The sequence below is a fragment of the Tympanuchus pallidicinctus genome, unplaced genomic scaffold (genome assembly GCF_026119805.1).
Source record: "Tympanuchus pallidicinctus isolate F22 unplaced genomic scaffold, pur_lepc_1.0 scaffold1, whole genome shotgun sequence".
In the NCBI taxonomy this organism is placed as follows: domain Eukaryota; kingdom Metazoa; phylum Chordata; class Aves; order Galliformes; family Phasianidae; genus Tympanuchus; species Tympanuchus pallidicinctus.
The window spans coordinates 54538960-54553660 of record NW_026294618.1 but is presented as its reverse complement, the minus strand read 5'-3'; the positions used below and the strand labels follow the sequence as shown (position 1 = coordinate 54553660).

Sequence of the window (14701 nt, the reverse complement as noted above, 5' to 3'; positions counted from 1 at the left end):
TTTGCAATATGAAAACAAACTTTCTCCAAGGTGACAGGTGTTTTTTTTATCTTAGCCAAGCAGTTAACCTTGGCTAACTTCTGCAGTCTTCTGCAGTCTCTAGAGGAAGCAGAAAGCTCCATATAATAGATACCAAGTGAAATAGGGTTTTTATTGGAGTATCTCAAGCATTTGTTACATTATCACACCTGATGTGATTGTTCAAATAGTAAAAAGATGAAAACTACTTCTCAGAATTAGATTAGTTTTATGCTGAAAATCTGCAGGATAGCTTCATCATTTAAATATGCCATTTCTCTGTGCAGACTTTTATCTCATTATATATATTCTCATTTTACAATTCTCTTGTGCTACACAAAGTAGTGCTCTCTCCATAATCTTAGAATGATTATACATCAGATCCAGCTGAACACTCAATTTGGTAGAAAATTTTGTTTAACGATTAATTATGATTTTGAATCCTGATTTTCTCAGGCAGCAATACTTCTCAATTTGTCCTAGGAATCCTAATGCAGAGGGTCATAACATCCTGAATCTTACTTAACATACTGAATAGTATTAGAGCTGCAGCAATTTACATGTTTGTGAACATACAGTTTAGTTTTAAAAATATGTATCAACCTTATAGGTAGATAATAATAATTCCATTAGCAAGGCCAACACATGAATGTTTTGAAGTATAAAAAGTATTACATTAGTACAATATCACCAAGTATAATGGCCTTGCAGCAGAGTTTTTGGGGAAATTAGAAACATCCGTTGCATTCTGTAGTCTTGATTCTTCTGCTTAATTACATGCTTCAACAGCATCCAACTGAACACAAACCAGTGTTAGTTTGTGCAATGTGCTGTACAGATTTTGGATGAAGACAGTAGCTGCCCTTTGTAGATTACAGTTAAACTATTACACAGTTAAAGTTACAACTTTTGCCTGGCATCATCTGCAAGACCAGTCTTATTCCCTTGTTCAGGCAGCTAACTGGGAAAAATGAATGAATTTGACTGATACCTTTGTCATTTTCTGAAGTCTAACAAGTAGGAATAGACATGTAACTGACTAATCTTATGAATGTATCTTAGTTCAGGAAAGTTAAAATAGGAAAGCTAATCTTTTGCACTTTACCTGACTGTCTCCCTTAAAATGTTCAATAGTAAACCATGAATTATCTTTAATTGTAATAATTTTGATGCATAAACTTAGAAAAAGGAAAAAATAAAAAGACTATTGCAATGACTTCTGTGATAATGGAGACTGTAATTGGTATTTTTTGTTACATCTGTTGACTGTCTATCAAGACTTGCTGATTTTTAAGATCAGGGTCAGTTCTTTTCAAGGCAGTGCTGTGACATGGTGAAAAGCATCGTAGTAAAGTGGTCACATATTTTGTCCTCGTGTTTTTTTCTGTCTTTGTTCTGCAGTGCAACAGTAGTTTTTGTAGCTGTTTCAGCATTGTACTCAAGGGGAACAGGCAGACAATTGCTCTAACACATCAGCTGTGTGTGGAAAAAGCTCTAAATTTGAGCTAACTTTGTTTCTTTTACTCTTTTTATATCCACTTTTCTCTAGAAGCGTAAAGAAAAAGAAGAAAAGGATACAGAAGAACGAGATAGAAAATCAGCCCTACTTAATGGGTCTCGATTCTCCTGTATCATCAGCTAATGGTGTTGAAAATGAACCTACAGCCCATGGGGTGGAATTGAAGAGGAAGAAAAGGGCGGTGAGAGGCTCAAACTTAATCACAAGTGGAAAGACAAATACTGCTTTTGAGCCTGAATGCTATGATGTGTAGTCATCATTTAATTCCAGATACTGGTGTGACGTGCAGTATACTCTTACATTTGAATGCTGCAACTGCAGCTTCACTTCTAGGATTGACAAGAAATCAACAACAACAAAGAAATTAATCAAATGCACAAAATGGTGCTGGTTGTGAGTTCCCAGTGGTGTAAGCCTGTTCAGAACAATTTTGCTCAGGGTTCCTTGAAATTAACAGAACTTGAATGCTCAGCTCCTCACTGTACTGGTAAAATCTGAAATGGACTTTCATATTTCATGAGAACTCCACTGGCAAATGTAGTGTTAACCATGTGATTGTATTCTAAGTCAGGCTGACCAGACATTTCTGTGGACTGCAGATCAGTCTACTGCAAGCAGAGAATAGAGTCCTAAGTGTGATCTAGAACAGAACAAGCCTGACCGCAACTGAAGTTCTTGAATAAGCATTTTATGGTTTTGTTGTAAAATTGAGCAGGTTTCAGAATGGTGAAATTTCAAAGGAATGCTGATGTGACATTGTACCTGAAAAAAGAAGCTTTTAAGAATTGTGTTCTCCTGAGGGGAAATATTCACTGGGACCACATTTTGCAGCACTTAAGCGAATGGTTTAGTATCTAACTATGCAACTGCTCTGACTTCATGGAACTACCCATGCTTACCAATACAAGTAAGTGTTGCAGATTCTAGGCACTTATATTTTCAAATGAGGTTTTGTGCACATAGTAAAAGGTGCATTGCAGTTTTGTCAGAGTTCCTGGCTGCTTTGGCAGAAGTCTTGCCAAATATACATTCTTCTGTCTGAATGAAATATTTTATTTGAAATTGTGTTGTTTGCTTTACTTTTTCAGTTGTATGTCATTAATCATTTTTTGGGTTTTTTTTTTCTTGAGTATTATGTTGTACACTTTCACAAATAATTTCACTAATTATCTGCAATTCTAAATAATTTATGTTTTATATTAAATGAAACACTTTCTATCAGTTAGTGTTGATATTTTTTTCTGGCTGATGATGTCCATTTTATTTTTGCTCTGCTAGGAAATTCTTCCTCCTCCCTCTCTGAAGCAATAAATAACATAAAATTAGAAAGCCCTTATTTAGTAGACGAGGCACTTGATTCCATTAAAAAAAGAAGTGAGAAAAACAGTGTTGGGCAGTGATGTGTGAAATGCCCCCAGATGCAGAGCACTAGTTTCTATATATTTTAATATCTTCCCTGCACATATTTTATAGCCAGAAGAATCTGTGAACTTGTTTCTTTTCAGTGAAAAGGAGCAGAAGATATTTTTTTTTTAGTCCCATTGGTAACAGTAATTTGCTTACAATCCTAGCTACATGTCTAAGTTCATGTGTGTAGCAAGTTCTCATCTAAATGGGGCATGTATGTGTACTAGAACATTAGGAATGTCTCTTTTCCAGTGGTCAGTTGTATAAAATTATCTTAGTCCTGGGACTGCTGCTTTTGGCAAGGTCCCTGGCTTCTTACATTGCTGCTTTTTTTGCAATATATTTGAATTTAAAGGGATTTAAAGAATTTATAATAGAGAAAAATCTCAACATCTTAGGTTGCTCTAAAATATCCTGGTTCATACTTAAAATAAGGGTAGAGCATGTGACATCAGGCTCCGCGTCAGGAAGAGCTGAGCAGTAGCCAAGATCTGGGAGCTCATTGGAAGGCATTGTAAAACATTAATTTGGCATTGTGGATGCTGAAGACAGAAATAACACTTCAGATAAACACCACGGAGAGATGGTAGTTCTAATCAAAGGCACAGCACCTCCTTTCATGCTTGCGAACTAGGGCTCCAATTATGTTCACTGCTCTGAAGCTGAATAGAGCTGCTTTGCCACACTTTCCAAATTGAGAGGAGAGGCAGCAGCAGTGTCTTCCAAGGCATGGTTCCAAATAACAATTAAGCAGAAGAAATCAGATAAGAGCCAAGCATGAAAATGTGTGGAGTTGGAAATAAACTTTTCATAATGTTTTCTTGTAATTGCAATATCTTTTGTTTCTGTAATTTTTTCCTCCCTACCACGTGCTTGGCTGGACTCTTCTATTGCTTTATAGCAGATTACTGCTGTTTTAGAGCTTTTTGCATTCGTTTGACAGAAAATGAAGAAAAGTAAGGATCTGCAATTAAAAATTAAAAACCAACTCCAAGTGTTCCTTCAGTATTTAGGTTAGAACTTGCAGACAGATCGCTTCTCAACAAATTATTGACAGGGCATTATAGAAAAGACAGTTTTTACTTTTTGTTTTCAATTTTAGGAGTTTCTTCATTCTTCAGATATTGTCATTGGTATTCTAAAGTTGCAAGAGAGTAATACTTTTGAACAGTTTGGAAGAGGATAGTGTTTTTTAAATGGTTTGAAATTAAACTTTCTATAATGCATGTTATTTCAATGTTAATGCAACCTACGTATTTTTTTATGTCACTTCAACATGAACATTGTATACATTTGCTGACAGTTGTCCAAGTACTTAAAAGAATTCACGGCAAGTTCAGAATACCTACTGAAATTTTTCCTTGTTTGTGTAAGTTCAGGAACTATAGTCAGTACTCTAATACATGAGTGCCCTGCAGAGTTGCTCACTAAGCCCTGATATGAAATACCAGAATTAAAAACATCTGTTGGAGGAGTTTTTACAGGGTGATACTGGTTCATTGCTAGCACAACACAGATAAAACCTTGTTTAAAAAAGGGTAAATAGTGGATATTTATAACTGCCTGGCGATAACAGCACAGTAGGTCTTTCATTGTTCTGGTGTTTTTTGATTTTATGTGTGTGTGTGGTTGCAACATAGAGCTGCTATTACATTTTTATAATTTGGCAGAGATATTGTGAACAATGAACGCATAAATTAACAAAATAGGAACGAAGGGATGGCACTTCTTTCCTGTGTTTCCCAATAGCCTTCAGATTGCATTTAGTTTTTTCCTTAAAATAGTTTGAGGAACAGACAGCGTAGAACACAATAAGTGTATTTGTAGCATCACTTAATTCAGAAGGCAATAGGGGATGGATCACAGTCAAACAAGGGCTAATGAGAACACAGAGGAACATGACAACCGAAAGTCTCTGTTGACTAGTGAACTAAATCTGCCGGCTGGACCCAATTGTCTGATGGAGAATTGAATGTCAGGATCACTTAGGGTTAACAATGGCCCATTACAAGCAAAAGCAGACAGCTATGAAAAATAGCCGGCATGGTCGCCGTTCTGCAGAGTCTGTGGATGCAAACTTGATAATGAGGCACTTCATTCACTACATCCTTCTGCTCTAATTACTAAGGTGAATAGGAAATACTTCATTTAAGGCGGGAACAGACTAAAGCAAAAACACTTGTTTGGTAAACACAAAGAGTGATGGGGGGGGTCTAATGATCCTTTTCTAGCACATATGAAATTAGTATGTGTGCAGTACAGCCTATTTAATGGATGTGAATTTGGGAGGGGATAGGAGTGTTTTTGAACAGTAAAGGAGGGCTGAAAAGATTCGTGTACAGGCTTGTGCTGAGGTTTCTTTCCTAAGTGTTCTATCCTATGGCTACATAGAATGTTTTGGACAAACTAATATGTGGATGTACACCTGCACTTGTAAAAACATATTGCATCAGTTCAAGGACTTACATTGCTTGAAGTATAAATACGTGCATTAGGAGAAGAACTGTTGCATGTAAGGAATAGAAACAAGCAGAGGTCTGAGAGAGGGAAATAAGCAGCTTAAGAAGAAGACTACTGTGAGACTTGCAAGAATGTGGCAATTAGAAATTGGAACTTAAGAAGAAGGAACAGAAGATAGAGGGCAGGCGTGTTAGAGCAGAGCTTGGGTGTTTTTTGGACTTCAGAAATTAAGATATTTAACCACTTCATCTTTTGATACATTTAAATGTTGTGCTATTTACAGGAGCTTGGTTGAAATCTTGGAGCCTGTGATGAATATTCTCCTGTGGCTTCTCAGAAATCCATGACTCAGCCATAACTTTGAGCTGGAATCCAGAAAGCTCCACATATCTGGCCTATGCTGTTGGGGGTGGCTGGCACTTTAGTTCCCTAATTCTGCTGCTGGCACAGATCTTTAGAGGGCACTTTTCTAGCTGTTGTCTGCTGCCATGTGTGCCTCTACTTCGGTTTATTGTCCTCTGGCCTCTTTATCCACTGTAAAGCAGAGCAGTGATGAGAACATCACACACGACATTTATCTACTAGTTGGAGCATCGTGTGTCATACAAATGAACTGTTATACAGAAATATGCCTCACACACAGTGTTTCTGGCAAATGCTGTGCCTGTTACATTCTGGCTGGCTGCTGCCTTTCCCTTCAGGGCGCTCTGTTCTCCAGTGGTTACACGTGTATTGAGAGTCCCAGTCCTGTAAGCTGCTCAGAGTCAATGCACCGCTGTACTCAAAGCTCCAGCAGAGCTGGCCAGGCTTCTAGGAGCCACATCATGGCTGTAGTTTGTACAGCAATGTACGCTGACTTAAAAGATTGCAAAAATAATTTTAGCTGGCTCTCATAAATGAAAATGATAGCTCTGCTACGGAGTTCTCACCTACAATTTCAGCTACCTGTTTTGTGTTGTTTTTTTTTTTGTTGTTGTTGTTGTTTTTTGTGAGGATTTTTTCAGGCCAAATTAATTTGCACAGTTTGGTTGTGGCAAACAAGCTGATGAGTCCTGTATAATGCTCAAATGCAAATACTCGGAAGAAACTGCAGATGCCACATTTAGAAGAAAAATGTTTCCACACCGGTAAAGCAATATCAGTAAAATCTATGCACTGAGAAGACATCACATTCTTTTTGCACTTATATCTCCTGCACAGGCAGGGAGCATAATAAACTAGTGTGTAGCAGCTGTAAATTTTCTGAGGATTTATCTAACCACAAATACATCGAAATGGGGAAATAGGGCTATATTAAACTGCAAGATGCTGCTGGAACTCAGCCACTTCTGCAACATCCTGTAATTAATTTATTATGACAGGTCTGGCAAACTGAAACACTCAATACACTTGCGACAGACTGTTATGATATAGCTGTTTGAAAACCCTGAAGTCACATAAAATGCAGGTATAACTGGAAAGGAAAAAGAAAAAAAAAAAAGCATCAGCCCAACATTGCCCTTATTTCTCTGAATCTAGAAATCTTTCCCAGAGCCGCATTTGCTAACATCAGGCAGTGTCTGTGGCAGAGGCAGAGCAGCGTATGAGCTGAAAAGGAAATCCTTGCAGAATATATTGGCTTAGATCCTACTCTGCCGGGAGTCAGAAGGGCAGTTAATGATGTTCGGTGGGCATGCTCAGAGAAGGAGCCCTTTTTTCGTACGCTGAGTCAGTGCAGGCCCCATGAAATTCTGAACTGGAGCTGAAACACTCAGCAATGGTTTAATTTTCCTTTGATTGCTCCTTATCTTTGGTTTTTTGCCCATGCTAAAAACATTCGATTTTACTTAATAACAGTGAAGAGATTCCAACGAAATTCTATGAGCTGCGGAATGAATTGGTACAAATTTCTCACAAACCATTTTTTTATGTCTCATTGTTTTGTTCTGAGGGAGATGATTAAAGTAGGTTCTCCATGCACTGTACGACTGTATCAATAGAAGAAAATCCTTCTTCCCGCCTTCCCAAATTTTCTTAAGAAGAATAGGTGGTTTTGCTTCTGTGCTTTCACTTCTTGTTTTAAAGTGCACAAATTAAGCCTTTCTGAGTCTATCCACATCTGCAGGTGAGAGGAGCATGGTAAATGCAATTAGTGCATCTCATTTGGCAGTGGTTGTTTATCACAGACTGGAAATGTTCCTTTAGTTCCACTACAAAAGTGGTTTCTTTTGCCATTGCGTCATCAAACATTTTTTTTTCTGTGTATGTCATGGGGATTTTTGACACCTTTGCAAGGACACTTTGTGAAGCAAGTTAATTTTATGTTCTGCGTTAGTTTTAGTGCTTAACGGAAGTGTACAGTCTTGGCTATAGGAGTGACATCAGCCCCAGACTCATTAAAAGAAATGCCATCTAAAGCCAAGCTCCAACAGCCCACATAAGCCTATAATAAGCTTACAGGGGGTGGTTAATCCCCATTGTAGTTTGGTATAATGTCATAAAGAGAAGATGACATCATGAAAAGGGCAGAAGGGGCACTCAGCGCACTCTGCATTGTGGCCCAGGACACCGGCCAGACTCCCTCCCCATCCCTGCTAAGCAGCAGCATGGCTGGTCCTGACTGGGCCCAAGTTGCTTCTGAGGGTGTCTAAAAGCATCTTTTCTGTTAATGCAGGTGGAATGCTCCTACAACTCTGAGGTAGGGCTGCTCTGAGCTGGCATGGGCTCAGGCTCACTGCTTTCCAGGTGTGAGCTGAGTCCTTAAACCAGCACAAGTGAGGAGGCTGGAAGCTCTGACAGGCTCCTTGCCACATACTTGAGTGAAATGGTGGCTGCAGCTGCTTTTTCTTTCCATTCTATCAGGCGAGGTTGTTGTTTTTTGTGTTTTCTGTGTTTTTTTTAAAGATAGAAAAAGCCTTCGATGACAGTTCTTGGAATTCAGCATTGCTGGAATTTAGCTCCTTATACTCTTTGGCAACAAAATAGCTTAGGGTTTCAGGTCACATTTGGAAACTTGAGCAACCAGCATTTGCTGAGAATCCCCGAAGGCAGTTTTTTGACATCAGGTTCATATGCCAAGAGGTATAGACTTGGCTGCCTGAAATTCAGTCTGTGAATAGCCTGAATTCACAAGGTGGGAAGAAGAAATCTGTTAATGCCCAGGTTCTGATTGTTGAACAAATTGTTGAGGGGCAGAAACCCATGTGAACACTATCTGAAAGTACCATTGCCTGCCTCCTGTTCTCCCCGTTACTGAGATCCACCGCTCAACACCTCAGATTAATTCAGATTATCATGTAGTAAAAGCCTGATTCACCTTGGCTCACCAGGAGAGCTTTGGCTTTTATTACTTCTTTTTCTGGATAATACTTAGTATTCATTTTTTCATGCCAGTAAAACAGACATGAGCCAATATAGGGCCAGTAACTGATAGTCATATCACCACCAATGAAGGTTCCTCCTTGGCTATGAAAAACTGAGAGGATTGGAGGAGAATTTCATAAAACTGAAATTCCTTTCTGCCTAAGCAACAAGTGCACATAGACTTATTCTGCCACGAAAAGATTAGCCTAACATTTAGCTCCAGTTGCTTATTCTAGGAATAAGTTTTACATGGAGAGGAAAGATCAAGTGCTGTAGCACGCTGAGGTTGACACATGGCTCAGACAAAGCCAAGATTCAGTCTTTGTAGGCTGAGGTTGCTTCACTGAGTCATCCTAACTTTGCCAGGTTCCCACGCTAGGAGTAGCACTGTAACATCCATGAATGTGTTGGGGTATCACTTTTTTTTTAATTATTATTGTTTTCCTTTTTTGAATGTGTGGTAATATGTATTGGAAACTTATCTCTGTATCACTGAAGAAACCTGTTCCTAATTTGTTTGAACTCTTGGTATCCTTTTTTCTGGAAAACTGCCATCTTATTGTGGACCTGGAATCAGGCAAGCTTAGAGCTTTTCTTGGGACTCTACAGTGCAAGACACAGCTTCCAAATTTGAAGACATGCGTATCTGTACCTGAAACTTCAGCTGGGCAGTAGTTAGCCTCTCTTGCAGAGTTCCCTTGTGCCTGGAAGTTTCTTGCATGAGAATATTTTGCAGGGTCAGATTGGATTTCACAAGTTCAGGCAGAAAGAAGCAAGGGGTTTGCTTGTGCCATGCCAAGCCCATACACTTGCCGTTTGATCCTGTGCACAGCCAGCAGAGGAGCACGCGAGCAGCACGCTGTCACTTTGCTGCTTGGTGCAGAAGCACAGATCAGGCACACTGAGGACCCAGGACTTAACGATGCTGCTCCCACCCTCCCTCAGAACCCTTCACCACCCCCTGCTGGCCTCCTGCCTCTGCTCTAGCATTCCAGCTATGAAATGGAGAAATGGGATGGGTGGCAGCATGCCAGGCGCCTGGGCACCAAAGCCCACGCCTCTCTCTGGCGGACACCCTGCCATCCATCCCCAGTGACTCACTTCTTCGTACAGCTCAAAGAACTTATTCACTCCTGGACAAATGTGTGCAAATATTGATAGAGCTGCCTTGTTTTGTACCGGCCTTTTTGAAGCACGGGGTTTTTGTTTAGGTTGGTTGGCTGGTGGTTTGCTTCTATCATTATAACTTTCTTTGACTGGAAAGATTTGAATGGAACTGGTTTTTGCTGCTTCTGCCCTAACGTGCTGAAGCATCTGCTCTGGGAGGAAATGCACTTCACCAAATTCAGTGTAAAGCTGTGGAATCACAGTGCTCTCCAAACACCAAGGAAATAATTTCACAGAGTATGTCGAAGTGGCTTTTTGTTTCCATTTTGTTGGATGTAATTTGCATCTGTTTTCATGGCTTTTTTTCATAATGTTTTAAACTGAAGTATGATTGATTAACTTTAATCTTTAACAGTTATCTAAAAATCAATGACCTTATTCTCCTAATTTATGCTTTATGGTATTTAACAAAAGTACCAGCAGTGATTTTTAAGATAATTTCAAAAAAAAAACCCCAATAATTAAAGTGTCGCAGGAAGTGTTGACAGTATTGACAGTTTGTCCCAGAAAATTTCTCTGCTTCCTTGATGACATTTTTTTAGGTAAAACCTTTGTTTAAAAAACACTGATGTTGAATGCTCTAATGAATTTCCTTTCTGGTAGTGCAACTGTTCTAAGTGAATAAGGCTGCACCGTAGGTGTAACAAATGTTGATGTTGGTAAGATTTTTGTTGCTGGCTCATATGTTGTTTTTAATAAATGAAGAGAAATACGGTCTGGATGAAACTATCGTGAGGAGTTGATGCATAACTAATTAAAAAAGAAAAGCTGCATTCAAAAAAGACTTACCCAATTTTAGTTATCATAGCGAGGAGATATGGCAAGGGAGGTCCCTGAGGTCAGTTCTCTGTCACTTCTATTCACTATTTCCATTAATGAGTTGGGTGAAGTTGTAGGATTTGTAAAATTTGAGTGTGACACCAAGAGTTTGAATGCTCTTTGCAGGACATGACCATAATTAAAAATGATTCTGGAAAATAAAACAAATGATGAAATTACTAAAATAGCACTCAGTATAAAATACAAGAAGAAGGAAACAAAAGGCAAATATATAAAATAAATCTTGGTTTTATTGGAAAAGAAAATACGTTAGGGACAGTAGGCTCAAACACAAAGTGAATCAATAATACACTATCTTTTTTTTTTTTTTTCAAAGAAAGTTATCTGAGTGTTGATATTAGTAGGGATAAAATGTGTCCCTGATGTTGCTGAACATCTGATGTTGTGTCACCAGGAATACTTTGCTTTAGTTTTAGAGACTGCATACTGAATCCTGTAGACAAACTGAAGAGGTCCCAGGGAACAGCAATGACAACATGACAGCGATCCTTAATCTTGTGTAGGTTTTTATAGAAAGCAGCAGCTTAGCAGCCCTCTGTTTTGTATAATCTATGTGTTTTTGTTTTTGTTTGCGTAACACAGCTATTATTTTTTCTCTGTCTTTGGTGGGCAAGATTAGTTTTGTTTGACAGCAGTGCGACAGAGCAAAAACAAGTATTTCCGGGACCATCTAAATTAGATGGTCATATATTTGCTTTCATTCTTTGTGTTACATGTATTATTAGTTGCCTTTTTTTTACCTTTAATATAGCATTGGTAAGACCTACCAGATCAGTGCTGGGGGGCTTGACTGCTCTTAGAAAAAAAAAAAAAATGACAGTGAAAGTGTTTTAATCATTATCTTCCCTGTTGTAAATCTCTAACTGGAGCAAAAATCCTGACCCTGAATCTTTCTCCAGAACTCCTGAGCCCATGGCTATTCAGTTTTAATCGCACTGTTCCAGTGATTTATGGTATGGCCTTGGGTAGATTGAACCTCCACCTCTATTTCCCTATCTTTAGCTGGAGATACTAATATTTCTCCTGGAGACAGCCCGGGAGCTAATCTGTATAAGAATGCCTTGACAATATACAGTCCTCAAGCCCTTGTCTAACATCATCTCAAAAGTTTGGCTATCGTGCACTGGTATGACTCAGTAAGTAGTTGGCAAATATTCTGTATTTATGGTGAGACTAAGCTTGGAGGGTGTTTTTAACATACTTTTGTAAACTTGCAGTTTTCAGTCTTACAGCTTGGATAGACATTTGTATTAATCTTATTTTGGGGGACTGGCAATAGCAGATGTGTGATGAAAAAGCTCTGAAGAAGGTCTTTCTTTGGAAGGGAGGATTATTCAGTTGTATTGGTGACTTTAAGACAACACGCTTTCCCCTGGCAGCTCTCAAACAGGCTGTAGAGCAAGCCCTGCTGGAGCAAAAATCTGGGGTGGAAGTCTAGCCAGAAAAAGCCTTGAAGTGTATTCCATGGCAAGGAAAGAGAAGTCTTTTCCCCTTAGGTTTCTTGCATTCGTAAGTGATAATTACCATCAAAACAGAGAAGATAAATACTGGATAAGCTGTCAGAGAAAGTACTCAAGTTGTTGTACCCCACAAACAGGAATGCACCTAGCACTTTGAACAGTGTGCTAATTTGATGGCAAAACACATTAAGAAGTAATAGGGGAAACGGTGCTTTTTTTTACAATATTTGAAATAAAAATGCAGTGTCAAAAGATCCAAGGGTCCTGCTGCAGTTCTGGTGCTCATCTCACTAGTGAGCACACCCTCATTGAGGGTTGGAAGTACCTTTATGTTGAAACTGGACTAGCAGAGGCTGTAACCACTTAGGCTGTTGAAAAATATGTGGCCTACTACTATGGTAGGGAAGGAGGGACTCCCAGTGGGTCCTGGCCTGTGCACCTTCAGTTCATCAACTCACTGAGCAATATGTTTAAACCAGAATAAATACCACAGTCCAGTTGGAAATATTTCATCATTGTAAACAGGGCCTTTTTTCAAGTCTGTTTTTCTTCTTTTGTGATTTCAGTCAGTGAGTGATTTGTAATGATCTCACATTTTTTTTCTCAATGGAGGAACCTTTCTCCAAGTCTCAAAATTAACACTATTTCTATTCAGGAAATATTGTAGCCAGTGAATGTAACCGTTTGGCAGAAAGGAGAGAAATAGTAGTCAGGAAATTAACTTCTCTGTGTTTTGGTTGGGTTATTTTCTCCACCCTTTCCAGTTCCCACAAACACCCTGAAAATGCCAAATTTACTCAAGTATTAGGCTGAGAAATCACTTTTTGCCTTCCAGCAAAATGTATTCACTCCAACTGTATTTTAGTTTCATACTATACCAAGTACATAGGGATTTTATAGCATTTACATTGTATAATCCGACCGACCATTAAAATAACTTTGGATTTGGTGGCAAGTGATGGAAGCTGCACATTTTGTTCTACAGAAACTGATGTACAGCTGAATGCACTCAATTTATTTTATTGTCTGTGGTGAGAACCAAACTTGGCCCTGGAAGGTTCCTCCATTGTCTGCTCTAAAGAGGAGCAGCTTCAGGGTTTAACTTCCACCCTCCGTCCCTTATACAAGCTGATTTACTATAAACTTTAAAATGCAGAATTTCTGACAGTATAAATGTTTACACTATTTTATTTCTGGGCAGGTTGCACTGAAGCCATGGGAGCTGCTTGGCATAGCTGCTCTGTATGGACCTGATTGACCTCTGCATGCATTTTAGCAGCGGTGCTGATGGCAGAGAGGTTCTGGGAGGCCTAAATAAGAATGAGGCACTCAGATGCACTGGATCTGGACAATGCTGTTCCTCATCCAGCATTCTGCATGCACAGCCTTTGCTGTGTGCTCCCGGTGCTGTGCTCACCCTTCATCCATAGGGAAACCTCGGGCTCTGGCTGCTCAGCTGTTGGTACTTCATGTAGGTCATGCTGACAGCACCTATTGTTCCCATGCATTTGAAGGGCATCCAAGTTTTGGCATCATTAGATTATTGCCATGGTGCTCAGGTTGCAGATCCTGTACAATAAAGGAGTTCTGCTTCATGTTCAATCGCTACGAGCTGTTATCTGCAGCTTTCATCTAGTCTCCATTAATGAAAGAACAAATCATTCCAAGGACTAAATAGATGTTTGACCACTCAAACATATGCAAAGTGATATGATTTATGAGTGGGAGGAAGTCATTTTGCAAGCTCAAATTCCACTTGCTTTGGAATTTTAGTGTAGCAGAGTGAATCCAGTCAAATCCTGAAAGTCCTGAGCAATGGCACTAGTAGCCTTGTGTGGTCTGCAGGGAATACATTCTGTGTTACTAAGCTGTATGAGCTTTCATCTGAAGACTTAAAGAACAATATTTCTAAATCTCATTTGGTTTCATTTATTAATACTGTTGACAGTGCTGCAAAGAGGAAAAGAAGACTATTCTCTATGAGGTTTGCCAATCAAAATGGAAGGAATGAGCTTGAAATGCAACATCTCCACTGCTGAAGACACGCAAGAGGAGGCTGGGCAAATCTGCTGCAGGAATGGTTCATAGGCTTGGTGCTGCCTAACAGCAGTGGAATTAACATGACATCTTGAGATTCTTTACAACTGCATTTTCTATTTTTTTTTCCACCAATATAATGTGTAAAGCTTGCTGCTGGAGTGTCTTGGCACTGGCGGCAGACCTCCTTCTCTCTCATGGGTCTGAGCCATCACTCCGCTTGCTATCACAGCTGTAGCATGTAGCAGGCCATTTTGTGGAGGGCCAGGCCTGTGGTGGCAGCTGAGGTATCCTGAGCTCCAGGCTGGTGAGGTGTTTTGAGCTGGAGTGAATCTGGGAGCACCCAGCAGCACCAGCACTGAATCTGAACTCATGGTGCCAGCATTCTTCAGCATTATCCCTCCTACAGCCTGCTGTGTCCTGTGTGTCCTATGTGTCCTGTGTTTACCAA

At 39.5% G+C, this 14701-nt stretch overlaps 1 protein-coding gene across 4 annotated transcripts in view; it reads left to right on the top strand.

The window, feature by feature from the left end:
- AHI1 (Abelson helper integration site 1) overlaps positions 1-10225 on the top strand; it is a 94860-nt gene extending 84635 nt beyond the window's left edge. For 3 of the 4 annotated variants that reach the window (XM_052680573.1, XM_052680542.1, XM_052680552.1), the window contains exon 25: positions 1568-10225. In XM_052680573.1, the coding sequence (XP_052536533.1) occupies positions 1568-1790 (223 nt within the window). In that variant the 3' untranslated portion in view covers positions 1791-10225. The remainder of the gene's footprint in view (positions 1-1567) is intronic. The other variant, XM_052680563.1, reaches the window with a different exon arrangement.
- The last annotated feature ends 4476 nt before the right edge of the window (positions 10226-14701 follow it).